Raw genomic sequence first — 23891 nt, 5'->3', positions numbered from 1 at the left:
GGAAATTTTTTGACATTTTAGTTGCTAAATAAATCATCCTGTTTAGTCTCCTTACTCATATAAAGAGGCAAACAGAAATCTTCAGTTTCATAAGGGGTCCCATGAGTGGCTGTGCCTTTAGGACCCCAGGATTTATAAATAATTAGAAATGTATCCCTGAGTAGTATAAAGACAGATTTTAGTTGCAGATCTACATTGTATTTACGTATTATAGCAAATCATTGATATTCATCTTCAGGTAATTATACATGACTTATCTCAAACATCAGTTGGGTTTTTTTACTAGTAATTTGCAAGTAATTATTTTTAAAGCAAATATTTATGTTGCCTCAGTTTTAGACAGCCACACTGTTTTGACTTAAATTCCAAAGTGTATAAAAATATGAATATAATAAAGCTTTGCCAGTGTATGCAGAAGTCATACACATCCAGAATTCTGTTTCTAGCCAAGGACTGCCCAAATTTGAATTTCCCAGTGAAGAAATCAATCCTTCAATTTATTAAAAAGATATGATGTACTAAAAAACCTTGGTTTATATATAAATATGTCACAATACAAAATCCAAGTAAACTGGACACTCCCTTTTCTTTTCCAGATTTGGTTTTCCTGGTGGTGCTCATAGACCTCCTCCGTGTCAAGAACGTTTCCTTGGTCCTCCACAGCAAATGCAACGTGCCGGCATTCCATCACAGCTCAGAAGATCCATGTCTATAGATATGCCTAGAATACCTAACAAGCCACAAATGGCTAATCCCATTGGACTCTCCCAGCATTTCCCACCACAGGGTATTCAGGTTCAGCAGCACAACATTATGGGGCAGGCATTTATTGAGCTGTGTCATAGAGCACCTGAAAGCAGGCCAAGACTCCCTTTTAATTCTTCATCAACCACTGTTATGAACACAGTTTCCCAGCATCAGCAACATACAGGATTTTTACCTAGACAGGATTGTCAAGGCCCAAGACACATAGAGCCCATGCGATGTACTTCTCAAAGTCTAAACAGTCCACTGCCTACATCAACAGGTTTGGAGCATTTGCCACCATCTCAACAAGGAACAGTGAATCCAAACCATCCGCCTGTGTTAATATGCTCCTTAAGTAATCCATCAATGAATGATGCTTTTTCAGGACATTCTTTGCCAACAACGTCAGCTGACGCAGAAAGTGGCTTAGAAATTCCCACACAGTCTTCTGACGTATTAGAAGAGAAGCTTGATCCTGATGATCCTTCTGTGAAAGATTTGGATGTCAAAGACCTTGATGGTGTTGAAGTTAAAGATTTAGCTGATGAGGACCTTGAAAATTTAAATCTGGACCCAGAAGATGGCAAAGGAGATGAATTGGACACATTAGATAATCTTGAAACTCGCCACCTAGATGATCTTTTGAGATCAGGAGAATTTGACATAATTGCCTACACTGATCCAGACCATGATTTGGGTGACAAGAAAGGTATGTTTAGTGAGGAGCTGGATCTTAATGTGCCCATAGATGATATTCAGGGTAAGGCAGAAGATGCTCAACAAAACCATCACGATGACAAAGCTTCCAGTCCTGTAGATTCCTCTTCTCCAAAAAAAACAGGTGAAGTCAATGAGATTAAAACAGAAATGTTGTCTCCAAATGCATTAGAAGAAAGTAACTTGGAAAAAGAAAAAAGTGACCGAAGTGCTGCAGCCTCAGATACTCACCTTGAAGCTAAACCAGAGTCAAATGACAAAGAAGCAAAATCTGTGTTGCCTTGTAATGTGGAATTAGCAGACAAAACAGGTATAAATGAGGAAGGTGCTGTATCTAGCCCAGATGCTGTTCGGGGCCCATCTGTCACATCTGCTCAGAGTACAGCAAGTTCTTGCAAGATCTCTGGATCCACTCCGGTTCTAACAAGTTTGCTGTCTAATGAAAGTTCAGAAACCCCAGATCCTGGCCCACTCAGCTCTCCACCACACCCGTTACTGACAGCACAAGCAAATCCTATTTCAAGTATTTCACAAACTTTAATGACATCTGCTAGCCAAACAATGGAAAACACATTACCTAATGTGAACATAGTTCCACAAATGAGCCATCCCTTCTCTCAAGGGGCAACCGTCAATCCAGGCTTTGCCCCTGGTCAGCCAGCCAGTCATAGCTTTGGGACAGGGCAGCCTGGCAATCCGGTTGTGCCTGTTGTAAATCGACCTGGTCCTGGTGGTATGCCAGGTCCCCAACAAATGATGCTTCCACAAACATTAGCCCAGCAGCAAAACCGAGAGAGGCCTCTTCTGCTAGAGGAACAGCCCCTTCTGCTACAAGACCTTTTGGATCAAGAAAGACAGGAGCAGCAACAGCAGCGACAGATGCAAGCTATGATTCGCCAGCGTTCAGAGCCTTTTTTCCCCAACATTGGTATGTGTGTGATTTTCCTTATGTGGAAACTTTGGCAGGGGGGAAGTGGGCTAGGTAGGACAGACATGTTACTGTCTAATCTGAATGGAAAGAAGAGTTTTTCCCCCACCTTTACAGAATCATTCTTAGTTGGGATGACAAAAAAATCCCAGTCTCTCCCAGTGAATCCAAGAGCCTCACTTGCAGAGTTTAATATTGTGGATGCATGCTTGAAGTAGATCTTACCCACATCTGATATTCATGTTGAGAGGACATCTGCAAGTTTCATTTTAATTTGGATGTTTGCCTTCCTCCTTTCTTGTGTCTCTTGCTGTGTAAAAATCATTGAGGGTGGGAGGAGATCAGTGGAAATCAAGATGGAAAGAACAGGCGGGCAAGAGAACATGGTAGAAGAAACAGGTTTTCTAGGGATGAGGACTACAGTGGGCCCTTGACTTATGAACGGCTCTAGTTACGAACATTTTGGGTTACGAATCCGATCTCATCGCAAGTAGGACACCCTACTTGCGAACGCAGATCGGGTTACGAACCCAAAAGGCAGGGAGAAAGGGCGGGAAATTCAAATTTCCTGCCCTTCCTCCCTGCCATTGGAGCTTTCAAAAGGCTTCCTCTGACATCGGAGGAAACCTTCTGAAACCTCCAAAGCCAAAAAGGCAGGGAGAAAGGGCGGGAAGTTCGAACTTCCCGCGCTTTCTCCCTGCCTTTTTGGGTTTGGAAGCAAGCCGGCCGGCCGGGGAGAAATCGGCTGCCTCCTTCCACCCGATGCCGAGTCCCCTTCAGCATTGGGTGAAAGGAGGGAGCTGATTTCTCTCTGGCAGCCCGGCTTGCTTCCGAAGCCAAAAAGGCTTCGAACTTCCCGCTCTTTCTCCCAGCCTTTTTGGCTTCAGAGAGCTCCAAAGCCGCCCATTGCGGCGACGGGGACCCCCAGGGAGGTCTCTCAGGGCTTGTACGCCACCTGGCGCTCCGCTGCCTCTGCTCCGCGAGGCTAGATCTGGCCAGGCATCTGGACGCTCGCTGCAGCGGAGCGGCAGGAGGCTGGAGCTGGCTGGGCGCCTGGCCACTCGCCCCCGGCCGCAGCAGAGGCAGTGGAGCACCAGGAGGCTTCAGACTGGTCAGTCCTTTTTTAAAAAAACTTTTCTGTGTGGGTTTTGGAGGGTGAGTTTGGACTGGGGGGGTTATGTTTCTGTGGGGGGGAGGTTGTTTTTGTTTTGCAGTCCCAATGTGGGACTTGCTCTTTTTATTTTTATTTTTATTTTAAAATGCTGGAATGGATTAATTCCGTTCCCATGCATTTCAATGGGAAATGGTAGGTTGACCTACGAACTTTCTGAGATACGAACGTCCTTCCAGAACGGATTAAGTTCGTAAGTAGAGGGCCCACTATAGTAAGGAAAAATGTTTCAGTAATGTTCCCTGTGTGGAGTCAAGACGCAGAATAGAAGCTGCAAGACTACTCCATTTGTGAGAGGGTTCCTCGTATACAGTCTGTTCCCAGTGTCTTATTCCACATTCACATGTGCATGCATGGGGTGCAGCCTCTTTGGAATAGGGTCTCATGTTGCTGGGACTTGTTCTGAGCTGACTGAAATCTTATTGCTTACAATAGCAAATTGCTCTAGAAGAAACCTAATGAATCTGTGGGGTTTTGGTGAGTCAGCTTCTCCATGCATTCTGTTGAGTCAAAAGGGCATATACTGAAGTTGTGAATTGCTGTCCAAAGCAACAGAATTTTAGTCATTAAAGAGAAAAGCTGCAACGTAAGCAGTACTCCTGCCTGTCAGAATATAAGTTGTCCATGTTTCTAACAGGCATCCGTGCACCTCCTAGAAACACTTTGTGAGCTTCTAAAATAGTTATTGGCATGCATGAATGAATGAATGTCTGAAAACCATCTGCGTCTATAGCAAAGGCTTATTTATTTCAATTATGTTCTTTGAAATAATTTCTTAAATAGCAGAGCAATTTTGAAAATATCAAGTGTAGGTTTATGCTCACTGGCATCTTTTTTTAAAAAAAATCAGTATCTTCAACTTTAACTCTACACCTAAAACTTTTCTTTCACAGATTTTGATGCAATCACGGATCCCATAATGAAAGCAAAAATGGTGGCTTTGAAAGGGATCAATAAAGTAATGGCTCAAAACAATATGGGAATGCCACCAATGGTCATGAACAGGTAGGCATACTTTTGTATAAGGACTGTGCATATTTTATAATTTTGGTTAGATATCAGCATGAATGTATGACTTCTGTATCTCCCAAATCTTTAGGTTACTTTGATTGGTTCTACTTATTTGTGGAGGATAGTAGTAAACATAACGCATATGAATAAATAGTCTTTTTTCTCTCTTCCTTGCAGTTCATATTGCACATCATGATAGCTACAAACTTAAATATGTATAAAAACCTTCTTATACGAGTGTAATGAGTGCAGAAAAATTCGTTGTGCCAAGAGTTTGAAGCAATAGTCTGTGCATGCCCAGTAACACACTGTTGCTAGGAAATCAGTATATTGTGGGGTATCTATAGTGAGCAACTTAAATATTCAGAACATCAGTAGTAGAAAAATTAAAATAAAAACATTTGGGAATGGTGGAAATCTAAGAAAATAGCAAAATGAGATGTTGAACGTGCCTGGATTATTTCATCTCCAGATGTTATTGTTGCTTTATAAGTCCAAACTGTGACTTTTGTTATCATCTCTTTAGGTTTGCCTTTATGGGACAGGTCGTGTCAGGAACACAGAGTGGTGAAGGCCAGAATCTAATACAGCAAACAATTACACAGGTATATCCTAAGTAGTAATAATAATGTGCTGTCAAGTCAATTCTGACTTACGTTGTGCCTTTTCACTCCTAAAATCTGCACTAAAGCACCTCCCAGATTTTATGGAGCAGAATCATGGATTTAAAAACCAGTGTCGTATAGTGACAAAGTATTTAGCCAACTCTGAATCCAACTGCAAAGTCAGCCATGTAATCCTTGTATAAATCAGAGAATTTATAGGCCAAAACTCACAAGATCTGAAGTCCTGCCCTGACATGAATAGGTGATGGATATGTAAAGGCACAGATTGCCTGAGAGCTGGGGAGGGGAGCAATTATATAAGTGAAGCAGCAAACTTAGTGAACTGGGGACAGAATTGTGCATTTTACCTAGTGGGTATAACTGGTTGAGCATGCACTGGAGGAACTATTTTCCTTGTGCAAGTTATTCCTTGCGACAAAACAGCCATAAAATTGATTTGGGTTATTCATTTTGCCTTTTTTTTCCTTTTTAAGGATGGAAACCTGGCACCTCAGATTTCTAGGCCAAACCCCCCAAATTTTGGTCCTGGTTTTGTAAGTAAGTATAATTTAATTATACTTCTGATAATTGTGATCTAAGGCTTTGGTATACAAAACCAACTGAATGCCCATCTGACAACAGTTCTTTAGTACCTACTCTAACATGTAAGTTTACTGTAAATGAATAAGTTAAGGTGTTGAATCAGCTTGCTACAATTTTTGGAAACAATGATAGTTTTTAAAAAAAACATACAAAACTTAACAAAAACATGGAAAATTCCTGTTAAATTATAGAAGCATCTCAGTATAATTAGCATTGCTTTGATCGTTTATAAAAAATGGCTCCTTTACAAAATTTGTGTGAGAAAAAGCATCAAGAAAGAGACAAGAATGCAAAGAAAATAAAAAGTCAAAGAAAAACTTCCTGTAAGCTTCAGTGGGTACCAGATATTAAAATAAAACCCTGTACAGAGTTAGTATCTCTGTGTGATGTATTCAAATGTTAGATTATAAAGTCCTCAATCCATTGATTAATAGGATTGGAAATAGATATGCATCTGTCTTCCCAGTTTTGAGTTATACATTTTTTCAGTCATCAAAAATGACACATGCCAGTATTTAATTTCCAAAAGGCAGGCAAATCATTTGAAAACACAAATACATCTGCAAATTTCAAAAATTATTGTAGATCAAAGTTAATACAAGTGGGGACCTCATCTGAAGTTATTGCTTAGACTGTAGCAATAATGATTAATCATGCATTATTTTACAGGGTTTTTTAAATAAACTGGTTTCCTTTGTGTAGGAACCTTGTGCAGCAACCTTGTTTTCTGTTTCACAATGGTGTTTTTAATTCTTGATTAAAGAACAGATGTTTATGTATATACCATTCTTGATGTATCCCCTTTTTTGTTTTGTTTTGTTTTTCCCCATTAAAAACATAGCTGAACTGTAGTATTGAAGAACTATTGGATAGCTTAATGATTTAGGTCTCTATCGCTGGGAAGCCTGAGGTTGGGAGTTCAATTCCTCACTGGGCCTCTTTGACAGGGCTGAACTCGATGATCCATAGGGTCTCTTCCAACTCTGCAGTTCAGACATTATCATTACTAAGAGGAACTTAAAATGAAAGAGAATATGCTCTCTGCAGACAGTTTGAAAATTAGTTTTGTGAAAGTTTGCACAGCCCTTGGAAAATGTCTGCATACCTTGAAAAATAAAGTCCTCTCTTTAAAGCTTGAATTCTTAAAAAAGATAATGGTTTATTTTGTTTATCCTCAGATGATTTACACAGAAAGCAATATGAAGAATGGCTGCAAGAAACCCAGCAACTTCTTCAAATGCAGCAGAAGTACCTTGAAGAGCAAATTGGAGCACATAGAAAATCAAAAAAAGCACTCTCTGCCAAGCAACGCACAGCAAAGAAAGCTGGCCGAGAATTCCCAGAAGAAGATGCCGAGCAGCTTAAGCATGTTACTGAGCAGCAGAGCATGGTTCAAAAGCAGCTGGAACAGGTAAAACTCTGAGGACGGGGCATGAGAAGACATGCCACCGTGTTGGAGTACAGTATTCTATGTTGGTGAAAAATCTCTTTCGGTAGCTTAGGCTTCTGGTTTTGCTAGGATGTAGCTTCACTTACTAATGCCCTGATTACTTCTGTTCTAGACTGCCTGCATTGCTTTCTGATTGGGAGCTGATTTTTAATGATGGTTCAAACATCCAGTCAGAACACAGCAGCTGAGATGCGTGCGGTAGTTAGATATTCTGATAATGGCTCAAGTCCTCTTGTGTAGTTATGCTATTGTAACACAACAGTATAACTTTGGGAGTAGTCTGAAGTTTAAAAAAAAAGCCCACCATAGACGTTATCTGTTGTTTGCTGAATGTGATATGGAGTAGATGCTATCTACTGTTGTTTCAGTTCTCCTACAAAAGTTACACTGTTAAAGTTATGTTGATGTAATGGCACAAGAGGACTGGGGCCGACATAACACCAGATGCAGATTCCATGAACTGCCTGTTCATTTTTGGAGCAAGTATAAAGCACTGGTTCTTACCTGTAAATCCCCTTAAAGTTGAATCAAGTTACCACTTGCGCCTCTTTGAACTGGTCAAATAGGGATCAGTCTGATATAGGCTCTGCTGCTTGGCCTGGCATCCGGAGTTATCAGACTTGCACATACAAGAGCTAGTCTTGCATCTTATGAACTCAACCCCCACTTAAAAATTTTTAATAGACCTTAAAGGTTCTGTTCCATTAAGCCTTTTATTGACCGCTGTTGATTTTGTGCCATTTAGATGTTTTAGCTGTACAATAGTTAACTTATTTTTATTTTCAGTTGGTTTTAAATGTGTAATTTATTACATACTTACCATTGAAGGCCACCTTGCAAAAATTTATCCTGAGAAGCACAGTACAAACATATTTGATAATAATATATTATGTACAGTGAAAAATAGAATTCTGTAGCATCTTAAAAGTTAAGATATGTGTTGCGGTATCAGCTTTAGTGAACTAGATCCTGTTAGCTCCAAGTATTTGCTTCAGCTGATTGTGTACGTGTGTGCACTTAGGCAGTGTACATATACATGGCATCGATGTAGTACAGTGGTGCCTTGCTTTACGATTGCCCCGCATTATGACAAAACTGCATTCCGACGATCTTTTTGCGATCACAATTGCAATCGCAAAACGATGGTCTGAATGTTTTTTTTCGTTTAACGACGATCGGTTCCCTGCTTCAGGAACCGATTCTTCGCAAAACAACGATTTTCCTCCAGCTGATCGGCGGTTTCAGAATGGCCGCTGGGTAAATAAAATGGCTCCCCGCTGTTTTCTGGGACGGATTCCTCACAAGACAGCCACCGAAAATGGCTGCCCTATGGAGGATCTTCGCTGGACCGTGAGTTTCCAGCCCATTGGAACGCATTGAAGGGGTTTCAGTGCATTTCAATGGGCTTTTTATTTTCGCATTACGACGTTTTTGTTCTACAGCGATTTCGCTGGAACGAATTAACGTCGTAATAAGAGGCACCACTGTATATAATTTCAAAGAATAGTGGTGGGAAAATGTCTGTACTGTGCAAACAGTAGCTGTTGATTAATCACAATTTTTGTGCAGTCCAAATATAGCAAAAAAGCAGACCAGATGAGAAAATGAATTTGTCTGTCACAGAAATGAATGCATGCTGCCATTCTCATAGAGAAGGCATTACATTGAGTTTATTGTTGTTATCCCATAATATTTAGTTAAACAATATTTTTCAGTATTAAATATACTTAGGGTTGTTTATCTCAGAAGCCAGCAGGTGAAAAAGGAAAACCAAAAGTGCTTTTATGGAAAATGAGTTAACAACATGTTCACATTGCAGATACGAAAACAACAAAAGGAGCATGCAGAACTCATTGAAGAATATCGGATTAAGCAGCAACAGTGCGGATTGGGACCTCATCCGGTGATGCCAGGCATGCCTTCTCAGCCCCCAATGGTTCCAGGAGGATCGCCACCAGCAATGGGTCAGCAGAATTTCCCAGTGGTTTCACAACAGCTTCAGCATCAGCCACACACGGTGGTGGTTCCTGGACCTTCCAAGCCACCCCGGATGCCGAGCTTGCCAGGATGGCAACCTCCTAACGCTGCTCCGATACACATCCCTCACAACGCACCGAGGATGCCCCCTCCTATGACACCACTGCCAGTTAATTCTGTGCCGCCCACACCTGTTGTGTCTGCTTCCAGCGCCAGTGTGCAGTCAGGGCCCCCACCGCGGGTTGAGTTTGATGACAATAACCCATTCAGCGAAAGCTTTCAAGAGCGAGAGCGAAAGGAGCGCCTGCGAGAGCAGCAGGAAAGGCAACGGATCCAGCTGATGCAGGAGGTGGACCGGCAGAGAGCCTTGCAGCAGAGGGTGGAAATGGAGCAGCAGCAGCAGCAGCATGGGGCCGCGGGCGCGGAATTGAACGCGAGGGCGTCCTTGTCTCAGATGCAGTACTTCCATCCGGATCTGTCATGTGATTTTGCGCGGCCTCCACAGACTCTTCCACAGTCGCCGCAACAGCCGCCACCGCCAATGGGACCCATTCTGCAACAAGGACCGCTGAAGTCCCCGCCGACGGCCAGCTTCCCACCATGTGCTGAGCGACAGCCGTTGGGAGCTTCCCCCTTCGGCGCTGACCCACCCTTGGCTCCCGATGGAAGCCCTACTTTCCATTCCGCTAAGCAGTCCCTTGGAAGCCTCTCCGGAGCCAGCTTTCCCCCGTGCCAGGCTAGGTCTCCGTTTGCCTCTAGTCTGCCTGCAGTTTCTGTGGCCACCAGCAGCAGTCCGGAGAGTGGCACACCTCCTGGAGCGAACTGCCCTGGAACGAGTCAGTCTCTCATTCAGTTGTATTCTGATATCATTCCAGAGGAGAAGAGCAAAAAGAAGAGAACAAGGAAAAAGAAAAAAGAGGATGATGCAGAGTCCGCGAATACTCCGTCAACGCCTCGTTCGGATATCACCGCACCACCAACTCCAGTGGTTTCAGACGCTGTCTCCACCCCAGCTGTTAGCACACCAGGTGAACCTGCACACCACGCAGGGGAAATGGAGGCAGAGGAGCCGCCGAGCTCATCAGCCCCGAATGCTTCAGAGAGTCAGTCTTCCTTAGAACAGAAAGATCAGCTCTCCAGTTGCAGTTTGCCACAAGGCGAGTTGCCCGAGGCGTCGAGCGTGAACTCGGAGACCGACAAGGTCGAGGCAGACGCTTCTGTGAGCCTTCAGCAAATGAGACAAGAAGATACGGAAGCGGGTCAGTGCCCTGCTCAATCTGAGCCTAAGGGGGAGAGTCAAAGTGACATTAAAGTAGAAGAGGATAAAACCGCCAGCCAGCCAGCCCCTTCTTCCCAGAGCCAGGTGCAAATGGCAAGCGTCCCGGCAGCAAAAGGGGAATCGGGGAATGAGCTCCTCAAACACTTGCTTAAGAACAAAAAATCTGCCTCTCTGACCAGTCAGAAATCAGACAGCAGCTTCCACTCAGACGAGAGCGTTGAGGAGAACAAATTTGTAGAAAGACAGGAGCCGGCTCAAGGTGGCATGGTAAGCATTTTTTTTCCCTTTTATGTTAACATCCAGACTGGTGGTCCGGAAATCATACTGAATTTTCTGTTTATTGCACTCTGTTGCATTACAAAGAGCCCAATACCTAAACACAAATGTTTTATTATTAAAAAGACAGTCAGTACTTAGTGAACATGGTCTCTTTGAGAATATTTAATACTGGCTTTCATTTCCTCCAGGGGATCACAACATAAAGCAGGATGGACAGAAACATGATTCTAAGCCCAAAAAGGTCACTGAGCATGAATCCTTATGCCTTCCTGGGAAACGTACAGGGACAACACAGATATTTGAGAGTATGTCATTCAGGATTCATGTGACATGGAAGTCCATTAGTCCTGCTGCCGTTCCTCTGTCTGTTTGCGTAACTGCAACTTTTTCCTGACTGAGCAGGACTAAAGGTCATGAGGCGGATGCTTTGTGGAAAGGTGTCCGGTGGGCAGCTGGGTGTTGTTAAGACTGAGGGAAGCAGGGAGGTAGTGGAAGCAGAGGATCCAGGAAAGGAAGTTTGAAAGAAGCAAGAGCTAAGAAAAGAAAGCTGTCTCTGTATTGATGTCGGGGCCAAAAAGAAGAAAGACATGGGTGGTGAAGAACAGTGATTGAGGTGGGGCAACACAGATGCAAAAGGTGGAGGTGAAAGACAGGAACTGTGGAGGCACCGGAGAATTTAAGAGAGAAAAAGAGAAAGAAACAGAATCAGCAGTTGCCACCTGCCTACATGTTCATCTTCATACCCAAGATCTTGCTGTTTAATGAGCATCTTCTTAGTCATATGTTTTGATCCTCTCACAACAAAAAGCTTAATAAAGCCTTGTTACTGTTCTAGTACCCTTCTTTGGCAGGAACATGTTTTTAAGACCAATTGTTGCTTTATATTATAAAAATAAAATAAAATGCCACACTGAGAGACCTGAACTGATGTATCTTTGTCTCCATTTTTCCCTAAGCAGTCAATAGGAAATCAGTCGCAGGGTACGTTTGGATGCAGGAACAGCCAGATTCAGAGAGCAGATTTAGGACACGAAATGAAAAAGCAAAGAAGCAAACGAAGTCAGAAGGCAGGTGAGAAGGCAGCCCCCCGGACAAAGAGGAGGAAAAAAGAAGAGGAGGAAAAGCAGACTCTTTACCCCAACACAGAAGCGTTCATGCAGTTAAAGCAGGTGAGCACTGAGCGGGAAAGCGCAGTTCAGAATGTAAAGTTTGGGTAAGAATAGGAGCCAACAGAAATACTAGTTTTATATGCTGGTCCCTTTTAACAACGATACAGCTACGTTCATTTTTTGGTTTTGCTTTGTGGCTTTTTTCATTTGTGTGTGTGATGTTTGCTTATTCAGAGTTGTTGTGAAGCTAGAAAAACATGCATGTTGATTTTTAAATACATCTTATATTTGCCTACAATACATGTCTCTGATTTATTGTGACACATGGTGCTGCTAACATATTTGGCTTGTTGCATTGTAATGCCAGCGTGTTAGGGCCTCTGATAATATGTTATGCCTCCATATCTACCCAGGGTCATGTTTGCTATAATGCAAAATGATGATGAGAAGCCCTAGAAGCACCAAACGTTTTGAGGGAATGAGAGAGCCCAGCGGTTTATTGTTTCTGAATAAATTAGTCAGCACAGCCTTGATGGCATCATGCCTTCTTCTGTATCTTTTAATTGACCAGTTTTTACTGCGTCTTTAAGGGCACAGGCAGAGGTGCTTGGTGATCAAGGTGTCCTTTATCCCACCCCCTTCTTGGATGCACATCTTAACATGGTGAGGGGGTTTGAGTGTGTCAGAGAAGCGAGAGCATTGCTGTCAGAAGGCTAGACTCGGTTACAAACCTGGGCTTCTAGCAGGGTCACTCGAGGCCAAAGGCTCACAGCTGAGGAACCAGACTAAAATGCATCCACCACCTTTAGGATTAACAGCTTCATCAGCAGAAGAGAATCGTTTGTTATAGTGGTGATGAAGGCAGAGAGACCTCTGGAGGGCAGCTACTGGACAGCAGCAGGAGCCAAACTGTAATTTTCACCTCTACATTAAAGCAGTCACAACCCCACTGTAATAAGCGGCAAATAATTTGTGTGCTTTCTATATTTATCCCTTAACATTGAGGTGAACGGTGATACGCATGTTGGAATATTCCAGATTTTGAGAACCACACATCGTGACAGTGTTCATTCATTTTGTTTGAAATACCATCATCCATTGGTTATACTGATAGCAGATGTGTACCTGAGGGGCCGTGCATCTATGAGATGACAGCTGAAATGCTTATATTAGTTTGCATGGCTACCTTAGTGGTACTGTATGAGGAGCGGGTAAAAGATGTGTTTCTGATGGTAACAGCCATCTTAGCAAAATTAAGTGCAAATCTGCAGTTCATTAATGACGAATTTGCAAGTGTGATAACTGTAATTGCCCCTTTTTTCCTCCAGCAACTTTCTTTGCTTCCGCTCATGGAGCCAATAATTGGAGTGAGTTTTGCCCATTTTCTTCCTTATGGCAGTGGCCATCTGAATAGTGGAAGTCGACTCACGGGAAGCTTTGGTAGCGCTACACTTGATGGGGTATCAGACTACTATTCTCAGCTAATCTACAAGGTGTATTTTTTTTTCTACATAGATTTTACAAAAGAAATATCAACAGTGGGATTTATTACTAGTTTTATCACTTGGTTATAAGTTTGACTGGGCCAGTCAGCAACTCTCAACTCAACTTATCTCACATACCTAAAATGATATTATTGTTGTTTTTGCACTGTCATTTTCATCTTTGTATTGTTGATGCTTCATTAAAAAGTCCTATCACCTATTAAAACCATTACACATTTTGACCAAAATCCTGTTGTGTAGGTTAGGTCTATTAAGGATCTTGAAGTCACCAGCCTGGGAGATTTTCACTTATTAAAGACTTCTTGCTTCTGTCCCACAGCTTGTTTGACTCAAAGTTCATTAGTGTAATTGTGTGTGAACCGTAGCAGTACTGGAAACACTTTAATTACTGAAAACCTCCCTGATGGGGCCATAATTACCATTGCACAGAAATAACTTACACAACAGGATCTTGGCCAGATTATAGAGACTGCAATAAATGAGTCAAAATTCTGGATTGGTTTTATTTCATTAATGCGTTCATTAAGTACAACTCCCATCCTACTCTTTCTTCACAGATGAAGCATGCATGCTTCTCCTCTCTGCCTTTGTCTTTTCTAGAGCTCTGTGAGGTAGGTTGAGTTGAGAGATAGTGACCGGTCCAGTCAAACTTACAAACAAGTGGAAAATTGAACTCAGGTCTTCCTCGCCCCTTTCTGGCTACACTGGATCTCTCTTTTACCGGAATGGTGGCCTGATTTTAAATGTTATCACTATAAATACTAACCACCCCTGATTAGTCTCTAAAATAAGTACAGTAGATGGATGGCCAGACAGTAATACATGGCGGAGGTGAAATATGACCCAAGGTCTATTAATTCCTGATTTCTAAATCTGACGCTATTAATTACTACCTTTTGTGATTAGATTGTATACAGAGTCTGACTTCTCACAGTTGAAAGACGTAATATAAAGGTATTGTTACCCAATAAGGCATACACATGTATCTTCTTTTTTTTTCTCACTCACTGGTCAAACCACTTTAGCAGTTTTCATAGCACTTAAGGAGTGCTTGGAGAAGGCAAGAGGAAGTCGTAATTTTGGTGCAATAGGCAGAAGACCTGATGAGTAATGACTCCTGCCCACTGAATGTATTAAACCACACACCAAGCCATGGTTTGGTATTCTGTCGAAGCAATGCCAATATGGCTGTTAGCATTAGAAAAAAAGTGCATTCTGAGAGTCTTTTTGTAAGTTTGTTACATGACATGTCCTTGAATGCGCATCTTTCCCAAATAAGAGGCTAAAAATGTAACTTGAAATCTTTTCCTCTCGTGCAGCAGAATAACCTCAGCAACCCGCCCACACCTCCAGCTTCCCTGCCTCCCACGCCTCCACCTGCGTCTTGCCAAAAAATGGTTAATGGATTTGCAACCACGGAGGAACTCGCTACAAAGGCTGGGATGCTGGGTGGACATGATGGTAAGTTGTCACTTGTCTGCCAGAGGATTACCTTGCAGCGGAATCGGGAGCAGCCAAACACCACAAGTTTGGTATTCTTGAAAACTAAGAGTTTTTCTTTGGCCTAAGCTTGGGTGGGCTGTAGCTAATGCAGGCTTCTGCCAAATAAAACGTCTTCATCTTAGTGCTGCTCTTTGTTGTTTTTGCTGCAACAGAGTACGGACTGACATGGCTATCTGTCTGGCTATTAATGAAATCTGAATCTGCCTTGGATAACCTTTGGAACAGAATGCTTGGAGGTTTCCGGGGTCATTGATGCAGAGGGTGCTTTATATGAAATAGGGTGAAAGTTAGAAATCCTTTATTGGTTTGTTTCCCTTGCCAAATATATCCCTAGAAGTGGTAAGACGTTTTGGTGGTGGTGGTGTCTTTTTTAAAGTCTGTTCTTGCTCTGCTTTAGTCACTAAAGCTCTAGGACCAAAGCCATTCCAGCTGCCTTTCAGACCACAGGATGATCTGCTCACCCGAGCCATGGCGCAGTGTCCTAAAAGTGTGGATGTGCCTGCTTCCCTTCCAACCCCACCTCACAATAATCAGGAAGAGCTCAGGTAAGCAGTCTGTCTGCATTCTGAAACATTGTCTGGGGTGAGCAAAGTCTTCAGATGCTTCCTGCCCCCCCCCTTACTGCTGCTTAGACCACAGTCATTCCAAATGCAGCCTTTGCTGTGGGCACTTGCAGGGCATATTTGGGAGAGAGTTTATCGTCCACGTCTAGACATATCAACCCATAGCCTCACAGAAGGCTTGGTAAAAATTGGACTTAACCACTTGATGTGGAAGGTCAGCCATGATTTCAGACAAGGAGATAATACTTTTTATTGTTCTTCATCTATAGAGAGTGAAATGTCTATCTTCCAGAAGATTCAAATCTTGTTAAAATAGTCAGAAGGAAACATCTCCTTTTTCACCAGATAAGGGGTCAGCTTACTCTTTATTACCACCTTCAGCCACTGATCTTCTTTCAGTAACAATAGCTGAGTGCTTAAAGTGATTTTTAATAAATGACAGTCAGACATTCAAGTCAGTGTGCTGTAATGGAAGAAACTTTCTCCACAATGTAGACGTGGAAGAATGTTTCTTTTTCCTTCACTCATGTGGCTGCAGAATCATAGTGTCCTAAAAGCAGAATACACCATCTTCAAATACGATGGCTGGAGTACTTCCGAATATTTATATGAGAGAGACTTCTGGGGATGTTTCTTCCCACCATGCTTTGTTTCTCATGTTTCAAAAACATCTGGGAGACATTACCTTTAAAAGACTGACATTTCTTCCAGTTTAGCGCTGCCTTATATCTGTGAAGATTCTCAGTCATTCAGGTGAGGTTATCTGGGAATTGAGTCATGGCAACTGGACTTCTTTCTTTTTCAGTTGAAACATTTCACTCGTCATCCAAGTAGCTTCTTCAGTCTGAAGAAGCTACTTGGATGAATAGCAAAAGTTTCAACCTAGTTTGTGCTACCTTCTTGCCCATGCTTTAACCAATTATGTGCAAACATAGCACTTCCAGCATTTATAGTTCTATTTCCCTTCCTAGGGTTCAGGATTCCTGTGATGACAGAGATACCCCTGACAGCTTTGTTCCTTCCTCCTCTCCTGAGAGTGTCATGGGCATGGAAATCAGCCGATACCCTGATCTGTCATCGGTAAAGGAAGAGATGCCCGAACCTGTTCCATCTCCTATCATTCCAATCTTGCCTACCAGTGCTGGAAAGGGTAATGCCAAAAAGGAATTCTAATGGCATGCATTATTTTCTCCACTTGCATTTCCATGTGTTCCAGTTACATGGATATTTAATTGCTTGTCTGTTTCAAAATTAAGGTTCTGAAGCAAAAAGGAATTATATCAAAACAGAGCCCGGCCCCGCCTTCTTTGGCTCACATCTGGCACCTTCCCAAAATGGCCCCAAATCTGGTCTTGTATCCATAGCAATTACTTTACATCCCACAGCTGCAGAGGTAAGGAGATGGAGTTTCAGTATGTGTTGTGTACGGTCCTGTTAATACACTGTTTTTATTTGTGTTCTGTGTAATGTGGTCACGTACCTTGATCTACAGTTCTATAATTAAAAGAGACTGAAGGCTTCTTGTTGAGGTAGTTGCAGCAAATAATTATGTAGGCAGTGTGTTGATCTACAGTCAGTCAGATGGATTATGTGGCAGTGCCAGGAAGACAAATCAGAGTGAGCCCAGGAAGCCCTACTCTTACCGTAGGTTGATTATGTATCTCGGTAATACCTTGTGGACATTCCTGTTCCCAGAAAACCATCACCAGTTGCAGGTGGACGCATATTCAGATTTGGGGATGTTGGAGTATATATACTGTACTTCTTTATGTCAACCTTATTCTATTTAGTTACTGGACCCAAACCAGCTTTTTCTCTTTCTTTTTCTACTCTAGAATATTGGCAGTGTGGTGGCTGCATTTTCCAACCTTCTGCATGTCAGAATTCCAAATAGTTATGAAGTGAGCAATGCCTCAGATGTTCCACCCTCTATGGGAATAATCAGCTCTCACAGACCAAATCCAACCTTTGAGTACAGACAGCACTTATTACTACGTGGACCTCAGCCAGGAGCTCTCGGCCCTTCTGGACTAACCGGGCCGTACGGATTCAAACAACATAACATGTCCTTTCCACCAAGTGGTAATGGTGAGACAGCATGTGTCCTTTGAAGGTTAATCAGTTACGTAGCAGTTGCAAAACTGAATGCTGAAGACTTGAAAATCAAGCCGTGGGGCTGGGAAATAGATGAGTTTCTGCTTCTTTTTCCCTTGGCCCCCTTGACAGTGGCGTGAAGTGTGTTCTGGTGGAAGTGACCTGGCAAAATGCCCACTTGTCATATTATGTGTGCAGGAGGGATTATAACACTTTGAGTGGGAGATAGCCTTAATCGCTCTGCCATATTTAGTGCCAGACTAAAACTGAGTGAGCAGGGGGAGTGTGTTTACTCTGCCCTCCTGGGTTGTCACTTCCGACTTTCTTCAAACCTGGAGGATGCCTTTCCCAAGCGGGCTTTGGGACGTCTGTGCCAAGAACAAAGGAGACTCTTCCCCGCAAGACAATATGGAGCCCACAAGACAGGAGCAACACCAAAGCACCTTTCTTTCGTCCTTGTGTTTAGCTTACTTGCTTGAGAATGCCCGATTAGGGCTTCCGTGTCTTGGGGGGAGGTATGCTTGATAGATGAATTGTTTGGGAAAGAGTGCCGTGAGTAGGGAGCAAAGCCAGGCTTAGTAGTAACCTTGAGGGACCCAGCTTATCTTGTAGACTTTTACTGAAATAAAAAATCTTGTTCACATTAACGTTTGGCAGGTTATAAGGCCCACAGTCCCAATGTCATGGATGGTTCGGTGCTGAGGCCACAGTGGTGCTCTCATTGTAAAGTAGTAGTTCTGGGCAGTGGAGTACGGAAATCTTTCAAAGATCTACCTTTCCTGAAACAGGTACTACTGTAAACATTGCAGCAGCAAGTTTTTTTAAAATTAATTTTGGCTTCTGAGCAAGGTCTAAAAAAGGGGCGGAGGATGGGTAGGTTCCTGTAATTTGCTTATACTGCATTGTATGGCTATTGAATGGTTTGCTGTTCTGCTTTATTCCTTTTTTAGAGGATACAGGACTTCTGCAAAGAGTTCTTTTTTATATTACTGTAATTATTTTCAGAATAATTGCAAAATAATTGTGTTATCTGTTCAAGAAGAAAGTTCCTTGTGTACAGTTTTGCTTTCATTCAAGTTTTTCTGTTTAACTGTCAGATGAACTGGCACACCTAACGTAGAAGACATGAACATTTATGTTAGCTAAGTTTCTGATAGTGTTGCTGATAACATATTCAAGAGCTTGTCTGATTATTAGCGAAATGAATTTCTTTAAATCATTCTTAAGCTCTTTGGCTTCTATTTCTAGGATTCCAGGGATCAGTCTGAGAGGATAGAGAAGGACATTGTCTTCTGCAGCAACAATTGTTTTGTCCTTTATTCAGCATCCGTGCAAGCAAAAAACTCAGATAGCAAGGTAAATAAATAGTTCTCCAGTCTGCTGTCGCTTTCACAAAACACAAAATGAAGTTTATTTAAAATACGTATGGCAGTGCACTCTGTCAGCATTAAGGAACTTACTGTATTTTTCCATGTATAAGACTATACTTTTGTCTAAAATCTTTAGATTAAAATTGAGGGTTTTATACATGGAAGTAAGCTGAGGAGAGAGAAAAAACAAGTGGAGGTGAGAGCAGGGATCAAAGTGATCCTGCAGGGCTTTGTTCCCTTTCCCCATGCACTTGCTAAGCCCCACTTAGATTTCTATGGGGGTGTCTTATACACAGAAAAATACAGTATATAGTTAATGGTTGTAAAAAGAAGTTTGCATACTTCTCAGTTGGCTTGTAACTTATACAGTGTGTTGTTCATGTCAGTTAATTCTAGTGAATTTAATTAGGATCTGTTCTAAAATTTCAGCTGTTACAGGTGCACAGATCAGTTTATTTCTGGCCTATCTCATCTGATCATTTTCACACTGAAATCTGTTGAGTGCCATTCCCATACCCATTTCTCATTTCAACACGCACACTCTCATTTATCATAAAATGCATGTTTTGCATACACTTTTGTACTCATTTTTGAGTGGTGTGAAACGTCTGATTCACGTGGTGTTAGTGTGAATCCAGTCTGCTCACTTAAAATTGCAGATTGAACAAAATACTCAGGTATCCCTAGTTTTGATAAAGATTACTGTCTGTATCAAGCCAGCTTCCTGTGCTGCTATCAATTAGAGGTACAGTGGTGTCCTGCATGACAACAACCCCACTAAATGACGAATCCACAGGGCGATGACTTTTTGTGATTGCTATAGCGATTCGCAAAACAGTCATTTCAATGGGAGATTTTCACTTCACGACGATTAGGTCCGTGCTTTGCGAACTGTTTGTTTGCAAGATGACAATTTTTCCAGCTCCGCAAAATGGCTGCCCTGTCTTTTCCGGACCCATGCTTCACAGGGCAGCCATTTTAACAGCTGATCGACACTCGGAAAATGTCTTCCCCTATGAGCGATTTTCACTGGACTACGTAATTTCCCCATTGGAACGCATTAAATGGGTTTCAATCATTCCAATGGGGAATTGTTTTTCGCATGACGATGATTTTGCTTAACAGCAATTTTAGGGGAACAGATTATCGCCATGTATACGCTCAGAACAGGTGGTGAAACCTGTAATTCTATTCTGGGTGCTGTCCCTTCTTGAAAGCTTGTCATGTCATGTCCTGGCATTTTAATAACTAACTTTGCTGCAGTTTCTGTTCAGGTATCAAAACTAACTTCACAGTTAAAACCTGCTTCTGACAATGGCAGTCTGGAGTGCCTTCATAAATAATTTGCTTATAAATAGGCTAATACAACATTTCAGGCATCAAGCTGTCATGCTTATCTACAAGTAATCCATCTTGGGCTATAAATTCCTAATATCTCCTGCATGTTTGCTGTTGGTTTAAAGAGTTTTTAACCCAGCACAATGGATGAAGAGAATATAAGCAGCTACTGGAGAAAGTAATTTACGTTGTCACTCTCTTGTGCTCTAGTAAATAATCCCTAGAATCTGAGTCCTTGAATAATGAGGCTTTCTTTGCAAATAAATCAGGGTGCTGATGTAATGATTTGACCCAACTCCGGGAGGCAGTAGAAGACAGGAGGGCCTGGCGTGCTCTGGTCCATGGGGTCACAAAGAGTCAGACATGACTTGACGACTAAATAACAACGAACATAGTGAAGAGATGAGTCACTACAGGCAATAGCATGCCTGTATTGGCTGGGTGGCAAATGCACATCTGAGTCCCACCACATACATTCTGGTAATCTCCTTTGGACTCATCTATGTTATTTCCAGCTATCCCACATTGCATGCAGAGTGATATATCCTGTTGGTTCTTCTCTTTAGAAATGTCTTCACAATTCCCTTTTGAAAGGGTGGCTCTAAAAAGTGTATCCCGTCTAGGTTTATTGGAGCAAATGTACTGATGTGAAATGAGGCAAAAAAAAAATCTTTACTGCTTAGTATAGGATAGTCACATCCCCTGTCATACTGCTTAGTCTGTGTATTAATATTGACTGGGCTTAAATTCATGTTTAACTGTATTTTGCTTATTTCTCAGGAATCCATTTCTTCATTAACCCAGTTTCCAGTGAAAGAGGCAACCCCAAAGGTTTTCCATCAGTATAACAACAACATCTCTACGTTAGATGTACACTGCCTTCCTCAGGTACAGGAAAAGTTTTCTCCACCTTCATCACCCCCTATCATATTCCCTCCTGCTTTTGAAGCAGCCAGAGTGGAACCCAAACCGGACGACCTGAAGGTAACGGTGAAACTTAAACCCCGTCTGAGGACAATACCCAATGGCCTCGATGACTGTCGAGTAGTCAGTAAGAAATGGAAAGGAATGAAGTGGAAAAAATGGAACATACAGATTGTGATTCCTAAAGGAACATTCAGACCTCCATGTGATGAGGAGATAGATGAGTTCCTCAAGAAAATGGGCACAACCATTAAACCTGATCCTGTGCCTAAGGATTATCGAAAATGTTGCTTCTGTCATGAAGAGGGTGACGGACTAACCGATGGACCAGCCAGGCTTCTTAACCTTGACTTAGACCTTTGGGTGCATTTGAACTGTGCTCTTTGGTCTACTGAAGTCTACGAGACACAAGCTGGTGCCTTAATAAATGTGGAATTAGCTCTGCGGAGGGGATTGCAAATGAAATGCACATTCTGTCACAAAATGGGTGCTACCAGCGGCTGTCACAGGTTAAGGTGCACCAATATTTATCACTTTACCTGTGCCATTAAAGCACAATGCATGTTTTTTAAAGACAAAACTATGCTTTGCCCAATGCACAAACCAAAGGGCGCTCATGAGCAAGAACTCAGCTATTTTGCAGTCTTCAGGCGGGTCTACGTGCAACGGGATGAGGTTCGGCAGATTGCGAGCATCGTCCAGCGGGGGGACCGAGAGCACACCTTCCGGGTGGGAAGTCTCATCTTCCACACGATTGGCCAGCTGCTGCCACACCAGATGCAGGCTTTCCATACCTCAAAGGTCCTTTATCCTGTGGGTTACGAGGCTAGCCGGTTGTATTGGAGTACGCGGTATGCCAACCGCAGGTGTCGCTATGTGTGTTCCATTGAAGAGAAGGGTGGCCTCCCCCTCTTTGTCATCAGGATAATTGAGCAAGGCCATGAAGATCTGGTCCTTACTGACTCAACCCCGAAAGGTAACACACAGTGCTGGAAAAGATTGTCTTCGCTATAGTCCTAAGAACCAGAATGTATGTATGTGGAGAGGTAGGTGTGTGTGTGTGTGTGTATGCGTGCATGCGACATTTTTCTACACACAGTATTCCAGCATTCTGTTCTTGTTTAGTGCTGCGCTGGAGAGAAATTTAGTGTATCCTCAGTCACCCCAATAGAAATATTGCTTTAATTTCAGATCTCTGTCCCCTCAAGCAATTAGCTCAGAGTCAAAGAATATTACACACATGTAATATGTAAGGCCTACTTTTAAAAGATAAAACTTCAAACATGTAAATAACTTCTGCGTAGCACATTGTTAGTATCACTGTCTCACCACAAAACATTCTACTATGTACAGGAAAATATATGTTCATCGTATGTGACAGTGAACATAACCTTTCTACACAAAATGAATATCCGTAGTAAAAGATTTATCTTGACTCCTATCCAGGCTGGGTCTTTTTGAGCAGCCATTCTCAATTTGGGGGAGGGTGTCATGTGGCCCCCCGGGTGGCCCTGGCACATAGACTGGAAACAATTCTTCACATATCACATTATGAGGTTCATTATGCAACTTCAATCCTGATTCAAACTATGTTTCTTATATACTGCCTTTATGGCTGTGACCAAAAAAAAGTTGAAAATGGCTGTTTTAGAGCAATCTTAATAGTATCTCCAAAGCAGAGATTTCTCAATGCTGTCATAACCTCAGCGGTCAGTGTGTTGGATTCATTCTCCTCCTACATTTCTTTTGTTGTCCACTGTATTTTCCCCCCTCACAGATGTTTGGGATAAAATCCTGGAGCCTGTTGCTTCTGTAAGAAAAACTTCTGAAATGCTCCAACTCTTCCCTGCCTATTTGAAAGGCGAAGACCTTTTCGGCTTGACTGTCTCTGCAGTGGCTAGGATAGCGGAATCGGTGAGTGGCCATGCAGCTGCACAAGAAGTCAGGTCATTTGACTGTTTCTGTTTCATATGGATCTGAGGCTACCTTACACATCATACAAAAAAAAAATGTTAGTGCTGTACTTGAAGCCGTGGAGTTTAATCCATGGAAGAGATCAAGGACAACTTTTTGCAAAGTTTCTCTGTTCAATTTCCAAAGAGCTTGTTGGAATAGGAAAGAAGAGTTTGGGTACTGTAATGGTCTTTCTAAGGGCCATCTTGCTCCCTTCAGAGGAGGCCAAGAATATCTATGGTAGGCAGTAGTAGTGTGCAGCACATTGTCAGTATCCCTGTCTCTGTGTAAAAGCAGAAAATGTTTTAAAAATAATAGTAAGAGTGTGAATGGGCAAAGGACCCAAAAAAGAAAACAAGGTCAGGTTTTGCAAGCTAGTGTGGCAACGTAGTGCTGAACCTAACCTGTGTGGCTCATGTTCTTTGCTGCCTTTGGGAGCACAGATTCGCCATCTTCCAAAATACTTGCTTTGTATGCTCACAGGGTTGATGTGTCGTGTTCTCCATCCCACTGCTGAATCTGGTCCCGTTTCTTTGAGTCTTCCGCTGCCCTTATTGACCTGTGACTCTTGTGTTTACAGCTTCCTGGGGTGGAGGCCTGCGAGAGCTACACTTTCCGCTATGGCCGAAACCCACTCATGGAGCTCCCGCTCGCCATCAACCCCACAGGCTGTGCCCGCTCAGAGCCGAAAATGAGCAGCCATGTCAAGAGGTTTGTGTTAAGGTATTTTCTTTTAAATTCACATAGTACAGCCCAGGGTTTATA

The 23891-nt window shown here is 42.5% G+C and overlaps 1 protein-coding gene across 15 annotated transcripts in view; it reads left to right on the top strand.

The window, feature by feature from the left end:
- Positions 1-23891, top strand: part of KMT2C (lysine methyltransferase 2C) — a 168403-nt gene that overhangs the window by 140017 nt on the left and 4495 nt on the right. For 9 of the 15 annotated variants that reach the window (XM_073002867.2, XM_078378507.1, XM_073002863.2 and 6 more), the window contains 18 exons: positions 597-2392; positions 4457-4568; positions 5101-5179; positions 5674-5737; positions 6961-7193; positions 9052-10755; positions 11724-11936; positions 13205-13369; positions 14701-14842; positions 15282-15429; positions 16419-16597; positions 16704-16840; positions 17283-17535; positions 18199-18329; positions 18790-18897; positions 21030-22149; positions 22951-23087; positions 23707-23849. In XM_073002867.2, coding sequence (XP_072858968.2) covers positions 597-2392; positions 4457-4568; positions 5101-5179; positions 5674-5737; positions 6961-7193; positions 9052-10755; positions 11724-11936; positions 13205-13369; positions 14701-14842; positions 15282-15429; positions 16419-16597; positions 16704-16840; positions 17283-17535; positions 18199-18329; positions 18790-18897; positions 21030-22149; positions 22951-23087; positions 23707-23849 — 6864 coding nt within the window. The remainder of the gene's footprint in view (positions 1-596; positions 2393-4456; positions 4569-5100; positions 5180-5673; positions 5738-6960; positions 7194-9051; positions 10756-11723; positions 11937-13204; positions 13370-14700; positions 14843-15281; positions 15430-16418; positions 16598-16703; positions 16841-17282; positions 17536-18198; positions 18330-18789; positions 18898-21029; positions 22150-22950; positions 23088-23706; positions 23850-23891) is intronic. The other 6 variants (XM_078378506.1, XM_073002864.2, XM_073002862.2 and 3 more) reach the window with 6 other exon arrangements.

This window comes from Pogona vitticeps, chromosome 6, assembly GCF_051106095.1.
Source record: "Pogona vitticeps strain Pit_001003342236 chromosome 6, PviZW2.1, whole genome shotgun sequence".
Taxonomy (NCBI): domain Eukaryota; kingdom Metazoa; phylum Chordata; class Lepidosauria; order Squamata; family Agamidae; genus Pogona; species Pogona vitticeps.
This window is presented reverse-complemented; position numbering and strand designations above follow the sequence as displayed.